Source organism: Bos mutus, chromosome 13, assembly GCF_027580195.1.
Source record: "Bos mutus isolate GX-2022 chromosome 13, NWIPB_WYAK_1.1, whole genome shotgun sequence".
NCBI classification, from domain to species: Eukaryota; Metazoa; Chordata; class Mammalia; order Artiodactyla; family Bovidae; genus Bos; species Bos mutus.
In genome coordinates this window covers 39,662,178-39,682,801 of record NC_091629.1, presented here as the reverse complement: position 1 = coordinate 39,682,801, position 20,624 = coordinate 39,662,178, and the positions used below count along the sequence as shown (strand labels likewise).

Sequence of the window (20,624 nt, the reverse complement as noted above, 5' to 3'; positions counted from 1 at the left end):
AGACTGGGACTTGCCAAAAGAGATTTTCTACATCCAGAGATATAAAGAAGAAACCACAACATGATGGGAGGAGAACACTCTCACAATGTAATCAAATCCCATCCAGGAAAGGTCAGTTAAACTAAAAATTGGTTCTTTGAGACTACTGCTGCTGCTTAAGTCGCTTCAGTCGTGTCCGACTCTGTGAGACCCCATAGACAGCAGCCCACCAGGCTCCTCTGTCCATGGGATTCTCCAGGCAAGAACACTGGAGTGGGTTGCCATTTCCTCCTCCAATGCATGAAAGTGAAAAGTCAAAGTGAAGTCGCTCAGTCGTGTCCGACTCCTAGCGACCCCATGGACTGCAGCCCACCAGGCTCCTCCGTCCATGGGATTTTCCAGGCAAGAGTACTGGAGTGGGGTGCCATTTGAGACTACTACAGGCAACTATATGGCAATAAATTAGACAACCTTGAAAAAATGGACAAATTCTTACAAAGGTATCATCTCCCAAAACTGAACCATGAAGAAACAGAAAATATGACCAGACCAATAACAAGTACTAAAGTTGAATCTGTGATTTAAAAACTCCCAACAAAAGTTCAAGACCAGATGGCTTCACAGGTGAATTCTATCAAACATTTAGAAAAGAGTTAACACATATCTTTTTGAAACTATTCTGAAAAATTGCAGAGGAAGGAACAACTCATTCTATGAAGCTACCATCACCTTGATACCAAAATCAGGCAGATGCTTCAAAAGAGGAAAATTACAGGCCAATATCACTGATGAACATAGATGTGAAAATCCTCAACAAAACACTAGCAAACAGAATCCAAAAACACATGAAAAGTATCCATCAATTAAAAAAAAAGACTGGGACCTCCAGCCATGAGCAAGGAGAATTCATCCCAGGGATACAAGGATTTGTCAACATCTGCAAATCAATCAGTGTGATCCACCACATTAACAAATTGAAGAATAAAAACCATATGATCATCTCAATAGATGCAGAAAAAACTTTTGATAAAATTCAACACCCATTTATGATAAAAAAAAACTGTCCAGAAAGTGGGCATAGAGGGCACCGACCTCAACATAATAATGGCCATGTATGACAAACCCACAGTTAACATCATACTCAGCTGTGAGAAAGTGAAAGCATTTCTTCTAAGGTAAGAACAAGACAAGAATGTCCACTCTTGCCGCTTTTATTCAGCATAGTTTTGGAAGCCCTAACCAAGGCAATCATAGAAGAAAAAGAAAGAAAACTTATCCAAACTGGAAAAGAAGTAAAACTGTCACTGTTGGCAGATTACATGATGCTATACATGAAAATCCTAAAGATGCTACCAGAAAACTACAGAGCTCATCAATGAATTTGGTAAAGCTGTAGTATACAAAATTAATGTATAGAAATCTGTTGCATTTCTACAAATTTACAATGAAAGATCAGAAGGGAAATTAAGAGAACAATCCCACTTAACATCACAACAAAAAGAATAAAATACCTAGGAATAAACCTACCTACAGAGACAAAAAAACCTATACTCAGAAAACTACGAGACACTGATGAAAGGAATTAAAGACATCACAAACAGATGGAGAGATACACCAAGTGGATTGGAAGAATCAATATTGCCAAAATGACTATACTACCCAAGACAGTCTACAGATCCAGTGCAATCTTGATCAAATTACCAATGGCATTCTTCACAGAACTAGAACAAAAAATTTCACAATTTGTATGGAAACACAAAAGACCCCAAACAGCCAAAGAAATCGTGAGAAAGAAAAACGGAGCTGGAGGAATCAGGCTCCCTGACCTCAGACTATACTACAAAGCTACAGTCATCAAGACACTATGATACTGGGACAAAAATTAAAATACAGACCAATGGAACAGGATAGAAAGTTTAGAAATAAACCCACATACACCTGTGGTCACCTAATCCATGACAAAGGAGGCAAGAATATACAATGGAGAAAAGACAGTCTCTTCAGTAAGTGGTGCTTGGAAAACTGGACACCTATGTGTAAAAGAATGAAATCAGAACATTCTCTAACATCATACAAAAACTCAAAATGGATTAAAGACTTAAATATAAGACCAGATACTGTAAACTTCTAGAGGAAAATATAGGGAGGACACTTTGACGTAAATCACAGCAAAATATCTTTGGATCCATCTTCCAGAGCCCTGAAAATAAAAACAAGTAGGGACTTCCCTGGTGGTCCAGTGGCTAAGACTCCTCACTCCAAATGCAGGGGGCCCAGGTTCAATCCCTGGTTAGGGAACTAGATCCCACATGCCTCAACTAAGACCCAGAGCAGCCAAATAAATAAATATTTAAAATAAATTTTAAAAAAACAAATGGGACCTAATAAAACTTTAGAGTTTTTACACAGCAAAGAAAACCGTAAATAAAAGGACAACCTATGGAATGGGAGGAAATACTTGCAAAGGAAGCAACTGACAAGGACTTAATCTCCAAAATACACAAATAGTTCATATGGCTCAACATAAAAAAACCACCCAATCAAAAAATGGGCAGAACACCTAAGTAGACATTTTTCCAGAGAAGACATAGAAATAGCCAAAAGGTACATGAAAAGATGGTCAACAATGCTAATTAGTAGAGAAATGTAAATCAAAACTGCAAAGAGATACCACCTCCCACCAGTAAGAATGGCCATCATTTAAAAGTCTACAAACAAGTGCTGGAGAGGATGTGGAGGAAAGGGAGCCCTCCTACGCTGCTGGTGGGAATGCAAACTGGTACAGCCACTATGGAGAACAGTATGGAGTTTCCTTAAAAAAAAAAAAAAAAAACTGAATACAGATCTAGATATTATCCAGCAATCCCACTCCTGGGCATATATATCCAGAGAAAACCATAATTTGAGAAGATGCACACACCCCAGTGTTCACTGCCGCACTATTTACAACAGGCAGGACATGGAAGTAATCTAAGTGTCCACTGACACAGGAATGGATAAAGGTGTGGGACATACGTATAATGGAATACTACTCAGCATAAAAAAGAATGAAACAACACACCGCACAGCAACAGGGAGGGATGCTGAGCCCTAGTAAGTGATCACAGAGATGGGCATAGTACGTGAAGTCAGACAGAGAAAGACAAACACAGTATGGTATCACTTATATGCCAAATCTAAAAAACGATACAAATGAACTTATTTACAAAACAGGAAACAGACTCATGGGCTTAGAAAACAAGCTTATGGTTATCAAAGGGGAAGTGGGGAGAGGAGTCAATTAGGAGTTTTGGATTAACTAGACTGCTATATATAAATAGTATAAAATATATATACACTGCTATATATAAAAGAGATAATCCATGAGGACCTACTGGATACCACAGGGACCCTACTCAGTATTTTTTAACCTATATGGTGAAAGAATCTGAAAAAGAATATACCTATATATGCATGTAACTGAATCACTTTGCTGCGCCTGAAACTAGCAGACACTAAATCAACTAGACTTCAGCTAAAAGAACAGCCACTCACGAGACCCCATCAGCACCATCCTCCCTCCCTGCTGCTCCCCGGAGACGGGCCCACAGAATTCCTCTGAATGGCTGGACAGTCAGCCATACGTTGTGAAGCCTCGTGTTCAAACACCTCGTCCTAAGAGGAGGGTTTTCTGTCAGGGAAATGGCTGCTACCCTTTTCCCACCTGAGGCCCAGAGGGTGACTTCTGGGCTGCCCGAGGTCCCCTGCTCCCCCGGCCACCTGCTCACCACACCCCTGTCCTTCGAGACCCTCCCAGCTCCCGTGTCCTCTGCACCTGCCAGCCCTCCCCCACACCGGCTTCTGCAGCTCCAGACGGGGCCTCGACGTGGCCCCTACACCCAAGCTCCTGCAGGACGGGTCCATGGGGGACCACTTCTGTCCACTGTCCCGAGCCCTGGTCTGGCTTTGACAGCTTGGCCTCCTGTGGCTCTTCATGCTTCTCATCTTAACCTCATCTGCCCTTCTGCACACCAGCCACACTGCAAACACCCTGAGCCCCCAGAAAGGCTGGATCCTGGGTGACCCACAAGGAAGCAAAGGGGAGGGGGACAGGAGGGGGAGGAGAACCATCCTGACTCCCTGTGTGCACCAGGGCATCTGCACAAGGGCAGGGGGGTGACCAGCAAGATATCCCCAGGTCCATACCCACCTCTGAAGAGTGGGCAGCCCAGGAATTACACTGAGACCCTGGCCAGGGTGTGCACATGACCGAGGAGGCACCCTGGAGCATGTTCTGGGGCCCAGTGGCAAGCAGGACCCCAGGACATGGTCTGCTGGGCTCAGTGGGGGCTGGCCACACCCCCACACACAGCTGGGCTATTTTTATCAAGTTTAATCAAGAACAATCAGCAGAAGCTGAAGAGATGGGAGGGTGGATTTGCATGATCCAATTCCTAAACGTTAATTAAAAGTCATTTTCCCTTTGCCTGCTCTGGGCCTGCTCTGCTTGCTGCCCCTGCATGGCTTTCCTGCTGTCAGAAGGCCACTGACCTCAGCACTCCCTGGGGAGCAGGGCTGAGCCCCCAGAACACAGCCCCACACCAGGCCCCGGTCCTGGACCAAAGCCCCAAGACCCAGCCCCCTCACCACCCACACACAAGCCCACAGGAGGGTCTCCTGGAATCAGGAAACCCCTGCTGCCCCCAGAGTCCCTCCTGTTGTGTGACCTTGGGCTGATGGCCAGACCTCTCTGAGCATAGCAATGTCTTCCCCTCTTTACGCCTGAGTGTTACACAGCTCAGGGTGAAGCCGGGAGCATCCACTGAGCTACAGGGAAGTTTGTTCTCTGCCCTAAAAATGCCACCGGGTGGTACCTGACCTCCATCACAAGTGGCCTGACCTGGCAGTTGAGCAGACAGGGTTCCAGCTCTGTCTTCAGCGGGGGAGAGGTCAGGATGGAGGCGCGAGAACGTTCATCCCAAGTCCAGTTTCCTCATCTGTTAAAAAAAAAAAAAAAAAAGGATGGTAAAGGAGATAGTCAGAGAAATTCTTATATGTTGATACAATGAAATACAACAGAACCGCTTGAAACAAACATGACGTGATGTGTCATATTCTAATATAGAAAATGCTCCAAATAGACTAATCACTGGAAAGCCAGTGGACAGGACAGGTGGAGAGTATAACGATCCTCTCCTTGTAAATAAACTGTATTATATAAATACCAAGAGAGGAGGCCAGGGTCCTGCAGGTGCGCAGGTGCAGACTGTGATGGGTTGGTTTTCACCGTGTATTTGACTGGATGACCTATTCCCCATCCAAGGCAAGTGTGAATGAAATTAGGTTAAATATTTTTAAAAGGGGGACTTCCCTGGTGGTCCAGTGGCTAAGATCCCACACTCCCAGTGCAGGGGGCCTGTGTTCAACCCCTGGTCACGGAACTCGACCCCACATGCCACAACTCAGAGTTCCCATGCCACAACTTAAAAGATCCCACGTGACACAAAAGGTCCCACGTGCCGCAGCTAAGACCTGGCACAGCCAAAAAAAAATACATACCCTCAAAATGGAGGGTGAGCTTCTGGCGGTTCCCGTCCCAGGGTTCCCTGAAAATGGAAGAGAGGACAAGCCCCAGTACCCCCCTTTCTGGAAAGGGGGTGACCAGGCCTGCCTGTGAACCACAAAGCCAGGGAGGGGCTTCAAGGTGTCTTATGGCTGAGGGTCAGGTCCTCCCCTGAGCCAGTGTCACAGGGGCATGTCCCTGCGTTACTCACGAGCTCCTACCACAGCACTGCGAGGAGGGGCGAGGCTGCAGCATCCCACCCGGTCCTGGGCCCCAGGCTCCTCCCGGGGGTGGAGGAGGATGGACGTCAGCCCAGGTCTCATCCCGTTATCATGAGCCACGGCTCCCACCTGTCAGCTCCCGATTCCAAGCTCGGCAGCCAACAGAAATCGCCGCAGTCTCACTGGACAGAAAACTAAACTTCAAAGATTAACATCACTGAGACAGTGTGCCGCCCCCACCTCCGACCCCTTGCACCAGCCACCCAGAGCTCCATCCCCCTTGGCCCATATTCCTGAGCCGGGACTTTCCTCCCTGAGGAGCCCCCAGGGCCTCACATGTGGAAAAATGAAGAGAAGAGAGAGGAGCCTGAAAGTGCAGGGTGGAGAGGAGAGAAGAGGAGACTGGAAACCCCAACTGCAAATAACAAAGAAACTGAAAAAATATATATTAAAATTATTGGAATGTCACTTCCCAACAGAAGCCAACTCAGCCCCTCAGGCCCCAAGGTGGGCAGGGCTCGACCACATCCTGGCTGGACAGGGCTGCCAGGACAGATCCCCAGGCAGGGGCCAGGTTGGGGCAGCCCCTCGCAGTTCACACCCTCAGCCATACCAGGCTCCCAGGCTCTGGGAGAAGGTGGCAGGAGTGGGCAGGTCCTCAGACCTGAGCTGAGATAGGACCAGTCGTGGCTTGAATAGGGGGCACAGAGAAACATCTCAGGGGCTTGGCGTCCCCCAGGGAGCGGGGGGCAGGCTCTGTCATCCCCATCTGCTTGGCCCAGATGAGGAGTCACTAGGCTTCCCTGTTCTCCCCAACTCTTCTGCTACCGTGACCCTCCCTTGAGAGGAGCTGGGATTGTACTGGAAGGCCCAGGCATGAACAGGAAATCCACCTGACCCTGGGGTGGGTAGATGTGAGTTCTGGATTACCAATCAGCAAGGCAAGAAATCCCATTCCAATGCTCCTTAAATCCTTCCTTACCTAAATATCTGCCTTAGTATTCCATGGGGCATGGGGGAGGCTTTCCCTGTGCCTGAAAACCCCAGAAATTAAATTAAAAACTCATGATGGCTAGGGGAAGTCTGACAAGAAAATCCTAAATCAGACTTACCAGCTTAAGGCTCTTCTTTGTGAACCTTTATTAAACCTGAATGAATTAAAATACCCTTTTCCAATAAATTTCACCCAGAAGCCAGTAACCACGGTTAGGGCTGTGCTGCTGTGAACACAAGGAAGCCAGGGCTATTTGTCCAGGTTTGTGCCCAGCTTTTGTGGCTCAAAAGCACACTGCGCGGTCAAAGGACAGTCACGAGACTTGCAGGTCCAGTGTAAAGTAAGAATGCAGGGCCCTCATTCACAAATTAGGAAGAATTTCAAGACTGACGCAGAGCGTAAACCCAGCTCACGGCTCTTTTGAGCTGGGCCATGTCTGCACAGCAGTGATTCTCACTGGTGAGAGGCACTCAGCTTTCTATCAGCACCTCAGCAACAGCACCAACATCTACGCACACTCACACGCACTTTGCCTGCCCACAACCACTGCTGCTATGTGAACCACACTCGCTGACGGGGATGGCTCGAAGCCCTCACTGAGCTGCGACAGGAAAAAGGGCCAAGGCTCCGTGTCTGGTCACCTGCCCAGCCGCAGCTGCTGACCACAGGCCCCAGGGACCGAGAGGCAATTCAGTTCAGAAGCCCTTTGCAGCTGCTGCCCTCTCCTGTTCATTTCCCATCTCACAAGCACATTTTACTCTCTTGTAAGCCCCAAGTACGGGCACTGGTCCCCAGCTGCACGGAGCAGGGCAGCGTGAGGGGGACTTAGGGGACCAGCCTGGCGTGGGAGTGTCACAGGCAGGGCTCAGTATGCAGACAAGCCTGGACCTCTCTGGACACCCCTGGGTCGGTGGAGACGTGGGACGGGCCGACCCCTGGGGATCACCGTGTGGAAGCAGCTGGAGGCATAGGGCAGCCCCCTGGGTGGGCAGAGGTCTCTCCGGCCTCTCCAGGCCTCCATGTGAGTTCCTTACACTGTCTTTTCTGACACCTTACAGTACGCAGGGGAAGTCCCAGAAAACCGGGTGGAGATGGTGGTAGCGAATCTCACAGTGATGGACCGAGATCAGCCGCACTCCCGAACTGGAACGCCGTCTACCGCATCATCAGTGGGGACCCCTCGGGCCACTTCAGCGTCCGCACGGACCCCACCACCAACGAGGGCATGGTCACCGTGGTTAAGGTGGGTGCTCCCTCACTTCCCGCCCCAAGACAGACGTAACGGAAACGATATCCAGGTTCAGTGCCTGCACCCCCAAAAGCCAGGGTCAAAGGCAGCCTCACAAGAACCGGTCACATGACCCCCAGGATGCTGCCAGCTTGACCTGCCATCCCCCGCCCCACCAAGAGAGAACTCTCCCATCTTCTCCCCACACCCAGCCCAAAGCTCTAGAAGCTCAAAAGCTGAGAATCGGCCCCTCCTGCTTCCCCTCAGGAGGCAACAAGCCTTGTCCGCGGCAATGAGCAAGCTGTGACCCAGGTGCCCGGAGGAGGGTCAGGGAGGAGGGAACACCATGGAGCAGGCCAGCTCAAGGGTCGCAGTCCCTCCAGCCCCTCCTCCCCCTGCAGCTCCCAGAGCAAGGCTTCCCCTGGAGCCTCCTGACCATGGGGGCAGTGCGGCTCCCAGGTTCCCCACAGGCTCTATGCCCCCACCCCAAGAGCCTGCACCCACACTGGGCTACTCCCTCTCAGGGCATAGACCAGCCCCTGGGCTTTGAGCAAGGGGTCGTGGCCATGTCGGGGGGAGGCGGCCAAATAGAGACCAGCTGAGTGTGTCAGGCTCTGATTGAAGGGTTGGAGCAAATCACCTATTGATTTCCCCATTACAACTGATTATTGATTCCCCATTACAAACACGCTTTCCTTTCCCTCCTATGGACTTTACTAGCCATGACCATCCTCTGGACAGCATCTTCGTTCACAGGGTGACACAGTTTTAACACAAACGCAGCATTATCCCACGTCCTCCAGGGACACGACCTGATACACACAGGAGAAAGAGCACTTCCTCCAGTGACTTGTTCACAGACGAGACCCCTGTAATGCTATGAGACAGTGTATTCGAGCGGAGTGGCCCCCATTTTACTCAGGGGGGCCCTGGGGGAGGGGCCAGAGACCTGGCAGCTGCACAGTTCTTGTGGGGGCAGGGGGGCCTCAGCCCTGAAGAGGTAAGTGCCATGGAAGGATGGGGTGCCTCACTGGGGGCTCTGGGGGGGTCTGGGAGACACCCCTTCTACTGGCAGATAAGACCACACCTGCAGAGGATAAGGGTCCCCCCAAGGTCATGGGGGGTGGTGAGGGGACAGTGGGAAGATGAAGATGTCGGCCCCAGAACCCCGATCTCTGCTGCCACCTCTAGGCCCTCCCATGGGCAGGCACCCTCAGCCCCCTTTCCATGCCCACCCAGTTAGATTACTTCTTAAACTCCTTCCTATACTCACTCCATAGCTTGTTTAGTAACAGAGGCTGAAAAGGTATGGGTTTGATGTACCAGGCATTATGACTAAACGCTCACAAAAACCAAGGCTGAGCTGCTTTGGGAGCCCAGACAGGGCGGGGGCACCTCAGCTGGGCAAGCAGGGGCCCGCCTCCAGCACCCACTGGTCTCACAGGACCACCAGCTCCACGAGGCCATCAGTTCCCCTCTAAGCAGGGATGTGTCGAAGTGCTCATCACAGACGTTTCCAAGGGCACTTAGCCGTGAGAAAGACAGGAGTGCCTGCGCCTGGCACTGCAGTTCCCTGGTTACTAGTGTTGCTCTATCCATGCTTCCAGACCTCAGGATCCCCTCCTCTGCTCTCCTAACTATGTACCGCTACGGCCCCTGGCATGGCCAACCACACCTCTGCAGTCTCCAGGATGTGACCACACCTAACTTCTCTCCATTTTCCTAAAACCGTCTCTTTGCTGTGCCGTTTTTCGAGTCTGGATCCCAAAAGGGTCCCAGCGCTGTGTTCGGCTGCACCATCTCTTGAATTTCTCAACACCTAGAACATCCCCCCCCGACTGCCAACCCGTCACAGACTCGGGGTCCGTGGTGCCAGCTCTGTCAATGGCTTCCTCATGGCACATCTGGTCCCTCATTTCAGAGCACGTGCTTCCTGACCATCTTCAATCTTTCACCCATTCATCACATGAACACTTCATCCAAACTGAACGTGGGATGGTTTTACTTAACTTTGTTGCTTTTTATACTTAATGTATTCTCTTACACTGAAACTCTTCGTTGGCTCCAAACAATGTTAATTGCTAGTTTACTTGAACCTACAACATGCAGTTGCCCCTCCGTGTCCATGGGGTGACTGGTCCCAGCACCTCCAGCTCAGGGAGACACCAAAATCCACAGATGCTCAAGTCTTTCATATAAAATGACACAGTATTTGCACACAACCTGCACACACTCACATATATTTTAACTTATGATAGATACCTGATACAATGCCAACGCTGTGTAAATAGATGCCTGTGTGTGGCAAATTCAGGGTCTGCCTTTTGGAAATTTCTGGAATTTTTTTCAAATATTTCTAGTTGGTGGTTGGTTGAGTCCACAGATGTGGAACCCATGGATATAGAGAACCGACTGTACATAAAAAGCTTAAAAATAACAAACCAAACATCACTGCCAACACCAGGAAGACCAAATGAATTTAAGACTTTTCTGCAATAACTGTTGTCCTCAGAATAAATCCCATGAAGGACTCACGATCTTAATACTGTCCTAGTCACTAGAAATCATTATTTTCTTGGGAGTTGTATTACCATTGAGCATCACGACTCAATGGACATGAATCTGAGCAAACTCCAGGAGACAGTGGAGGACAGAGGAACCTGGCATGCTGCAGTCCAAGGGGTTGCAAAGAGTCGGACACGACCTAGCCACTGAACAACAACAACAAGACTTTATGTGGCTCCAAAAATCAAAGCTATGGCAACACATGCAGCAAACTCATGCCCCCAGACTCCCCTCTACCAGGTCCTTCCCTCTGCTCAGGGGTGACCGTTTTTAAGAGGTTGTTTCCCCTCTTTTCAGCATTTCTTTCTACAAATACAGGCAGGTGCATACACAAATCCACACTCCTCTCCCCCTTTTACACAAGAGGCAGCAAACGAAGGATGTTGACTTTTCGGCTCACCAATCCATCCTGGAGGTCTCGCACTTCCGTGTGCGTCACCCTGGTTCTTACAGCTGCAGATGTCCCCACTGTGTCGACACGGCTCGTCCACCCACCAGTGCCGTGGAAACCGCGGCATCCTCCATGAACAGTCTGCATCCTCCATGAACGATGTAGATGATGCTGTGGTGAATGTTCTTGGGCACGTGCTACTTCACATGCATCCAAGCAGAATTATTCAAGTGCAGTCTCGGTGTGACGTGCTGCTTGTCCAGTGAGACTGCTGCGAGCTCTGCCACAAATAATTACACGTCTTGGGGCCCCAGGTAGTTCTGTGCAGCTTTCGTCCTCCTCAACACGTGAAGATGACCCCGCAGGCCAGCCACACCCTGCAGACCACACCAGCGCTTATCAGTCAGGGTCCTGACGCCCCAACACGAGTGTGAACTGGAAAGAATGCTCATGCAGGGCCCACACAGAGGTGAAGGGCCCACAAGCCCTCAGGGCTGGTGTCCTGTAACTCATCCCTGACCCAGCAGTGACAGCAACTGAAGGACGTCCTCTCGCAGCTCTGGGAGGGCTCCCCCGGCCACGTCCAGTTCCTGGCACTGTCCTTGGCTGGATCCGTACCACCCCACCTCTGCCTCCGCGCCTTCACCTGGCCCCTCCCTGCGTCTCAAGTCTCCCTCCCCTGACTCCCAGGCACCCATGGTTGGACTGGGGGCCACCTCAATCCAGGGCAACACCTCTCAAGACCGTCACCTTCATCACACCTGCAAAGACCCTATGTGCCCAAAGGACACATTCACAGGTTCCAGGTGGACACATCCTTGGGGGCCACCCCTGCAGCCACCATAGCACGTGAGCAGCCTGGACAGACAACAACCCCCCAGGGCATCAGGAACAGGGTGGGGACTCCATACTCCCAATGCAGGATGAGAGCTGGAGGCCTGGTTGGGGGGAACCTGGGGGAACTGTGGCCCCAGGGAGCCCAGCTGCTGCCACTCCAGACATGGGGGTGGAAGGTGAGGTGTGAGGTCCTTCAACCCCACTCTCTCTCTCCTCTCACTGCCCTAACCCCGCAGGAAGCCAGACACAGAAGCTGGGGGACGGCATTCCTGGGGACCGGCCTCTGGGGCCCAGAGCTAGCAGGTGCAGACCAAGCAGCCCCGTGGGCACTAAGCTGGCTGCCCCACTTGGTGCCTCTCATTCCAGGCAGTCGACTACGAGCTGAACAGAGCATTCATGCTGACCGTGATGGTGTCCAACCAGGCGCCCCTGGCCAGCGGGATCCAGATGTCCTTCCAGTCCACGGCGGGGGTGACCATCTCCGTCATGGACATCAACGAGGCCCCCTATTTCCCCTCCAACCACAAGCTGATCCGCCTGGAGGAGGGTGTGCCCACTGGCACTGTGCTCACCACATTCTCAGCAGTGGACCCCGACCGGTTCATGCAGCAGGCTGTGAGGTGGGCCCACAGAGCACTCTCAGGCCCTGGGAAGGGGGTGCCCCGTGCTTCACAGAGAAGAGTCCTAAAGTGCCCAGTGAAACCTGAAACCTGGAAAGTCCTGGGTGGGTGCTTAGGGGCACCCCTAGGCAGGGAGGCCCAGTCCGGGGACAGCTGGATCACCAGCCACCAGACTGCCCTCCCACAAGATGGTGGGAAAAGCTTGAAGGACATTCATCCACATCTGGCGTTAGACTGGATCCAGACCTCACCTCTAATTCCCGAGCTTTGTGACTTTGCAAGTCACCAGCCCTCTCTGCTCCCCCGTCTCCCCTCTATAAAGGGGGCTGATAGGAGAATCTGCCTCCCAGGGTTCTTGTGAGGTTAAGTAGCCCATCCTCCTCAGGGACTTCCAGCCACTGCTGTCACCGGCCCAAGTGGGAGGCCCCAGTGAGTTCAGGGAGCAAGTGGGCAGGCAGGAGGGGCTCCCCCAGCCCCTCACCTCACCCCTCCTCCTTCCTGCAGATACTCAAAGCTTTCGGACCCGGCGAACTGGCTACACATTAACGCCACCAATGGCCAGATCAGCACGGCGGCCGTGCTTGACCGCGAGTCTCTCTACATCAAGAACAACGTCTATGAGGCCACCTTCCTGGCAGCTGACAACGGTGCGCCCAGGGGGATGTGCTGGGTGGGGGGACTGTGAGCTGGGTCCCCTTGGCCACTGGTGCCCCGGAGCCCCTCCCTCATCCATTTGAAGCCCGCCTCAGCCAAAAAACACGATTGTTACTGTCAGGTTGGAGATGCCACCAAAAGGCAGGACCACGGTCAGCAGAGGACAGAGGGAAGAGCTCTGGCCAGCCAGCACCAGTCCACCCACACTGTGGGCCTACACTGAGGCAGGGGCTAGGCTTGGGAGCTCCAGGATGACCACACAGCTGCAGGCGTGTGCCACTCATATGTGGTCTACAACTGAGTCGCTGTGTATATCACACAGCAGAGTCAGTGTATGGGGCCATGGGGTGTGTCCTGGGCAGGCCTGTGCTCGTGGAGCCCAGGAGTGACCGCGTGACTGCCCATGTCCGACCCACAGGGATTCCCCCGGCCAGTGGTACTGGGACCCTCCAGATCTATCTTATCGACATCAACGACAACGCCCCCGAGCTGCTGCCCAAGGAGGCACAGGTCTGTGAGAAGCCCAGCCTCAATGCCATCAACATCACAGCGGCTGATGCTGACGTGGACCCCAACATCGGGCCCTATGTCTTCGAGCTGCCCTTTGTCCCGGCGAGCGTGCGCAACAACTGGACTGTCACCCGCCTTAATGGTGAGCCCACCATGGGCACCTGCCCACTGGCTGCCCGGCTGCTGGGAAAGTCAGACCGAGTCCAGAGGGCAGCCCCACCCGGGCCTGTCACCCGGGAAGCAGGAGCAATGGAGTCAGGAGTCAGTCTCACAGGGGCCACGCAGCCCTCTCCTGCAGGGCAGGGGCCCTGCCGACTCCAGGGCTCAGCCACCAAGGAGGCCCCAAAGCACGCCCCAACCTTGTCCTTTAAAGAGCTCCACGTGACCATTCTGCCACTGTAACCACACGTGACTGAGACCACTCCCTGAGCCAGTCATCAAACAATGGGGACCCCAACACCACCATGTTCCCTGAGGCACTTTCCTAGCCATGGTCTTGGTGGACAGGGCTTCCAAGTTCTGGAGTTCTGATAGCATTTACTTGTTCCCCAAACCCTTGCCAACACAGCATTATTGTTTTAAAATCATTTTTCCAATTTCTTAGCCAAAATCACTGTTTCCACTTGCATTTTATAACTACCAGTGGACATTTTTTCATCTATTTGCCATTTTTTGCTTCTGTGAATTATCTGGTCAATGTCCTTCACTGTTTTTCTTTGGAATAGGTTTTTTTTTTCCTAATTGACTTGGTAGAACCCTTTCCATATTAAGGAAATAATTCCTTCATCCCATATGTTGCAATTGCTCTGTTCCTGAATTGCCAAGTCTCTTAACCTTACAAGATGAGAGATGTGTGTGTCTACGTGTGTCTTAGCCAGACAGGCCGAGCCTGTGCCTATTTGCCTGCGTTCGTCTCGCTCAGGAGGCAGGGCTGGCTGCCCACTGAGCACAGCGCACCCTGCCCCCACCCAGGTGACTACGCCCAGCTCAGCCTGCGCGTCCTGCACCTGGAGGCTGGGGTGTACGACGTCCCCATCACGGTCACAGACTCGGGGAACCCGCCGCTGTCCCACACGTCCATCATCAAAGTCAAGGTGTGCCCATGCGACGACAACGGCGACTGCACCACCGTGGGCGCAGTGGCAGCGGCCGGGCTGGGCACGGGTGCCATCGTGGCCATCCTTATCTGCATCGTCATGCTGCTCAGTGAGTGCGGCTGGCGGGTCCCGGGGGAGGTGGGGCGGGCGGCACCCTACCCACCAGAGTCTGCCACAAGCCGGATCCAGACTAGAGGCGTGGTAATGGACACAGGCTCTAGTGGCCACACGTGCCTGCCTTCCACACACACACAACCTGCTCACAGCAGCCCATCCCACAGCCATGGTCCTGCTCTTCGTCGTGTGGATGAAGCGGCGGGAGAAGGAGCGGCATACCAAGCAGCTGCTCATTGACCCCGAGGACGATGTGCGGGACAACATCCTCAAGTACGACGAGGAAGGGGGCGGCGAGGAGGACCAGGTGAGGCTGTGCGGACCCTCCCGGCCCCGCCAAGCACACCCATGGGGGCCCTGGGACCTCCTCTCCTCAGCCCTGTGCCCCCACCCGCACCTCCCTCAGCATGCCAGGGCTCGTTGAGGGGGACCTGGGAGCTGCTGGGTGGGCCTCACTGGGGATTTGGGGTGAGTCTTACCAGGCTCAGCTGGTCAAGAATCCACCTGCAATGTGGGAGACCTCGGTTCGATCCCTGGGTTGGGAAGATTCCCTGGAGAAGGAAAAGGCTACCCACTGCAGCATTCTGTCCTGGATAATTCCATGGACAGTATAGTCCATGGGGATCACAAAGAGTCAGACTGAGCGACTTTCACTTTACCCCATGAAAGCTCAGGGATCCTTGTGAAGTGGGGTAACACTGGTCCCAGGTCAGGGACATGGTACAGAGCAGGTGAGGGGTGGACCCGGGTTGGGGAGGGCTGGGGGCACAAGCCCCACGTGTGCCTTGAGGACAGACAGGATCTGATGGACAGAGGCAAGGCAAGCCTTTCAGAAAGGACAGACCAGGTTATAGAACTGGACAAGGGTGCACCCCATGGACCTCCCTGGTGTGTCTGCCTGCTGTCCCCCACCCCCACCCGGACCCCCTCGCTGACTCCACCACCCCCCCAGGACTACGACCTCAGCCAGCTACAGCAGCCAGAGGCCATGGAGCATGTGCTGAGCAAGGCCCCTGGGGTGCGGCGGGTGGACGAGAGGCCCGTGGGCGCCGAACCCCAGTACCCAGTAAGGCCCGTGGTGCCCCACCCGGGAGACATCGGCGACTTCATCAACGAGGTGGGTGGTCCGGTGGGGGGGCAGGGTGGGCACACATGCTCACATGGACCAGAAAAGCTCACTTTTCGGTGAGGGGGATTGGCATGAGGAGGCAGATTCAGATCTGGGTTCACTGAGCCCTGCCTGGGGGGTGTGGTGGGGGAGCAGGTCAAGCCCCTCCCCTCAGCATCCCCACTGGGAATGGCCTAGGAGGTGGGCATTCATCCAGAGCGGCCACCTGACCACACACTTGAGTCCCCCTCCTGACATCTGGGATCTGAAGTTCCAGCCAACAGGGTCCCTGCCTTTGCTCATCCCCCCGTCTTGATACTGACCCCAAGGTGCCCACCTGACAAGTCCACAGGCATCAAGGGTGCACCCCACCTCTGCCGCATCTTCCTTTGTGGGAAAGAGGGGGACGGCGAAGCCAGTGTGTGGCCGCCTCCCCCGCCAGGCCAGTCTGCAAACTTTGCCCTACTCTGAGCTCTGAGACACCTTTCACGGACATGCGGGAGACTGCATGCGGGGCCCCACCCCACATCTCCAGCCCCCCGCCCGCACTCTAACCCCGTTTCTGTGGCCCCAGGGACTGCGCGCAGCCGACAATGACCCCACGGCGCCCCCGTACGACTCGCTGCTGGTGTTTGACTACGAGGGCAGCGGCTCCACAGCGGGCTCCGTCAGCTCCCTGGACTCCTCCAGCTCCGGAGACCAGGACTATGACTACCTGAACGACTGGGGGCCCAGATTCAAGAAGCTGGCGGACATGTACGGAGGCGGCGAGGAGGATTAACGGGCCTCCCTGCCGGACGCAAGGATGGATGGACGGACGGACGGACGGGAGGAGCAGGACTGGAGGAGGCAACGGGCCTTCCCGACCCCCAAGGCCATGTCACTTAGTGGTGGGGGTCCCCGCCTGCCCCCGCCCCAGCTGTCTGGCATGAACACTTGACCCGCAGCTGACTCAGCACTGAGGAGAGCAAGAGGCACTCTGTCTTAACTTGAATTTCTTAGGACAGAAGCACTGTTTTAAAAAAAAAATGAAAGTGCCTTTTGGTACATGTATCAGATTCCCTCAAACTCAGGAGCGACTAAAAGCAAGCAGACAGACCCCCACCCGGTCCTGAGCACCCCCAGCCCTGGCTAGTCCCAGCTCTGAAGGCACCAATTAAGGAATTGGAAAGAATGTGTCCTTTTTTCTTTTTTTTGATCTTTTATCAAGAAAACAAATGGGTGACTCGCTTGATAATTGACAAAGAAGAACAACGGGTCCAAACCCCATCAGCCCCTCTGAGTCCTCATGCTTTGCTGTCCACAGTCAGGGTCTCCTACCCCATGGGGTCCCCAGGTCAGCTCAAAGACCTACCTTCAGTTTCTGCAGCAGCAAGTCCCCTGGGTGTGGGCCAGGCCCATGGACCCAAGACCCACTGTGCACTCTGACTTTTGCCCTGACTCCCAGAAGCTGGAAACAGCTGGGGCCGTCCCTGATGTCCCCCATGGCTGCCCAGGGCCCCCCAGTCAATCATTAGGCCTCCCCCAGGGCCAACTGTGACCCTGAAAGACACCCAGGTCCCCACTATCTTTGGTCCAAGAGAGTACGGTGTCCCAAGAACCCACAACCAAAACCAGCCAGCATCCCACCAACCCCTGGCATGAGCCCTCCACCCTTTCAATAAGACTTCAAAGAGACCCCAAGTCAAAGGCCCCCAAACACTCACCAGTCCAGCCCCCGAAGGCTCTGGATGTCTCTGGCCACTGGCAGGGCTGCACCGACCACAGGGAGAGCTGATGCTCACTTGGGGTCCAGAAACCAGCACAGCCAGCGGGAGACTCTGGGGTCTGCCCCAGTTCTGCCCCTCTGGACCGGTCTCTGGAGCCCGGGAGCTGACAAGGATGGCAGAAGTCTGCTCCAATGCCGGGACAGTCTCGTCGTCTGTGAGGTCCATCCCACACATGTCTGGGCCACGCCACGAACAGTCTCCTTTCCTTTGGACCAGTATCAGCCCCCAGCAGCTGCTGGGCCAGTTAGCTGCTCAAGCTCTCACACCTGGACGTGCCCTCTTGACGGGCAGTGTGACTCTCAAGCCAGACTCCAGGCTCAGTTCCACAGGACAGCAAGAGGCACCGCGTCCCAAGGACCCACCGGAGCCCCTGCTGTGTTTGCCAGGGTTGCGGGGAGTGGACAGCTAGAGGGGAACGGGTGAGAAAATGCCCTGGGGCAGCTTCTCCCCCAAGCATCACCCAGGGATAGCCTGTCTGGTGTGAAGGCATCTGGGCTGGCTGGAGAGGCCCCTCCAGGGGAATCCTCACCTGCTCTCGGCTCCCCAGCAGGACTTGGCGTCAGGCCTGCCCTGGAGCCCCACCCTGGGTCTGCTCCTGGGGTCAGGCCTCCAGAGGACCTGGGACAGGGGTGCACATACTCCCCATGTTCTCCATGGAGAGGGTCTTTGATCCACACCCCCACCCATGGCCTGCCCCCAATGCCATGGTCATCCTCTTTTCTAAACAGCTTCAGCCTCGAAGATGAACTTGAGTGTACGTGTGTGTGTGTGTGTGATCCGCGTGGGTGTGTCCCCGCTGGACGTCAGGGTCTTCCCCAAACTCCTCGCTAACTCCATCCCCTCTCCCAGGGCTGAGCTGAGCTGGGGAGGCGACTCAGCTTGTGGTCTGAGGGAGGCAGGTCCATCCTGACCCCGTCCACAATGGCCCAAGGAGGGACGAAGGGACAGGTAGACAGAGGCAGCAACCGCTTGGGTCATGTGCTGATGCCCCCAGGCAGATAGCCCATCTCATAGACCTAGGTGGGTAGCCTGCCGAGGTGGGGGATACCCCCTTCCTGCTATGCAAATCGCTCGGGTTCAGATAGCCAATGAGGACTATCCCAGCACCTAGAGGCATGGCCATTTGAGGACTGCTAGTGTCCTCAGGGTTGGTGAGATGTGAGCTGGAATCTCGCGTTTGTTTTTGCAGTCAAAGTTCTAAGTATGAATATGGGGTGGGGGACCCAGACAGCTGTGGACTCTCCCCACTGGACTCCTGAAGCCTCTTTGGGTCCCCAGGGTCCTGGGCTCACCCCAGGGATGGGGTGCCAGGCCCAGCCCACAGCTCGTTGTCCTGAACACCAGCCCCCCAGCCTCCCTGCAGCTCCTCTCCCCCTCCTCTCATCACTGCCAGGCCCCCATCCCACAATCTGTCTACGTTACACAGGCCCCATCCCTGCTCCCAGGCAGCCAGAGAGCAGCCCCTCCTCACTGCCACCCCAGACAGCCTCTGGAGACCCCTACCCTCTCCCAGAAGCATCTGGGAACTCTGTCCCAACCAACGGTTAGCATTAGCTACACAGTCAGTGTCAAACGTTTCTCACGTAGCTTATAGATGTGACAGGTCCAGACCAGGGGGTGCAGCCAGAGGAGGCCTGGACTCGGCGCGGGCGAGGTGCTCAGGCAAGTCCTGTGCCCACAGAGATTTTTGTTCTTGTGACCAGGACTCACCTACAAGGACACTCCAGTCTCGGGCAGCAGGCATCCCCAGCCCGGAGCCCCAAGCCTATCGGGCCTTGGCAGCCCTTCCCCATGGCCCAGCCAGCCTTCCCCTTCTCGTGTTCTCAGAACACCCAGGTGCCAGGCCTTCCACCGCCAGAGGGTCAGGGTACCAGCCAGCCATCAGGCTTCCCTACTGTGAGCACCACTGACCCACCCGGGTCTTCAAGACAACTCTGTTCTCTCTGAGGGGAAATGTCAGGGAGGAGAGTCTTGGGTTTTGTCACGGCTGAAAGGAACACCAAAAAAGCAAACACAGTCTCCCCCACGAAGAGCGCCCTGTGAGACAGCCCCCGGCCACATGGTGTATATACGACAGGCCCCGCAATGCCGGGATCCGTGGGGGGACCACCTCTGTGTATAATTGGAACGCGTCTCGCTTTTCCTTTCTCTCTCCTTTTCCCATTCTGATCTTTTTTTTTTTTTTTTTTTGCATGTTTCTTTTTGACAATGGACAACATGTGTAGCAGCCCGCATGACTGTGGTTGTTCTGGGGAAAGATACTGGAGTATGATGTATTCTCACTGCAACTGAGCATCGCGCAGTTAGACAAATGTTCCAACTTTTTTTGTAATTGTCAACAGCACAACTATTTTGTATTGTTGTTTGTATCATTTTGTACCAAAAAAAAAAAAAAAAGGAAAAAAAGGGAAGAGCGTTGATGTTTTCAATGTGTTTTTAGTGCCAGGCGGTCTTGGTTCCACACTGAGCAGCGGCTCCGCAGGGTCGTCGTGTGCGGGAGCGGACGCTGCTGCAGGGGAGTAAATAAAGCCCCCCTTTTACGCAGTCGGCTCACCCTGGTTTGTTTTTCTTCGAGTGTCCCTATGAACAGCAGATGGATGAACACAGGGGCTTTGGTGTCAGGAGTGGGACTTGCTCGCTCGGCAAACATCTCAGCACCCACTGTGTCTCGGGCTCCATTCTGGGCTCCGAGCACAACCCTCAACAGAACCAGGCTCCTCCCACGGGTCAGGCCTAGGGGTGTGGACAAACAAGACCCAAGTGCCACGCATCTAAATATGGTAACGTTCCTAGAAGGTATAGACCAAGCTAACAAACTGCTAAACAAGGTGCGTCCCACCCCCTGCCTTGGCAGACATACCTTCGTAACAGCAGGAAAGGCCTGGGTCAGGTTTAGGATTCTCCTGCCCCTCTGATTCTCTGTGCGCCCCCCACCTTCTCCCCACCACAGGGGCTCTTCATTCCAGCACAAACTACACCCCCAGCCCCATGCCGG

At 53.8% G+C, this 20,624-nt stretch overlaps 1 protein-coding gene and 1 non-coding gene across 2 annotated transcripts in view; both read left to right on the top strand.

The window, feature by feature from the left end:
• Positions 1 to 20,062, top strand: part of CDH4 (cadherin 4) — a 479,129-nt gene extending 459,067 nt beyond the window's left edge. The window contains 9 exon segments of the mRNA XM_070381465.1: positions 7,795 to 7,870; positions 7,873 to 7,979; positions 12,124 to 12,377; positions 12,882 to 13,024; positions 13,450 to 13,683; positions 14,514 to 14,747; positions 14,920 to 15,059; positions 15,705 to 15,869; positions 16,435 to 20,062. Coding sequence (XP_070237566.1) covers positions 7,795 to 7,870; positions 7,873 to 7,979; positions 12,124 to 12,377; positions 12,882 to 13,024; positions 13,450 to 13,683; positions 14,514 to 14,747; positions 14,920 to 15,059; positions 15,705 to 15,869; positions 16,435 to 16,641 — 1,560 coding nt within the window. The 3' untranslated portion in view covers positions 16,642 to 20,062.
• TRNAW-CCA (transfer RNA tryptophan (anticodon CCA)) lies at positions 2,205 to 2,277 on the top strand. The gene has a single exon. It is a non-coding gene; the product is annotated as a tRNA-Trp (tRNA).
• Positions 20,063 to 20,624: the final 562 nt, after the last annotated feature.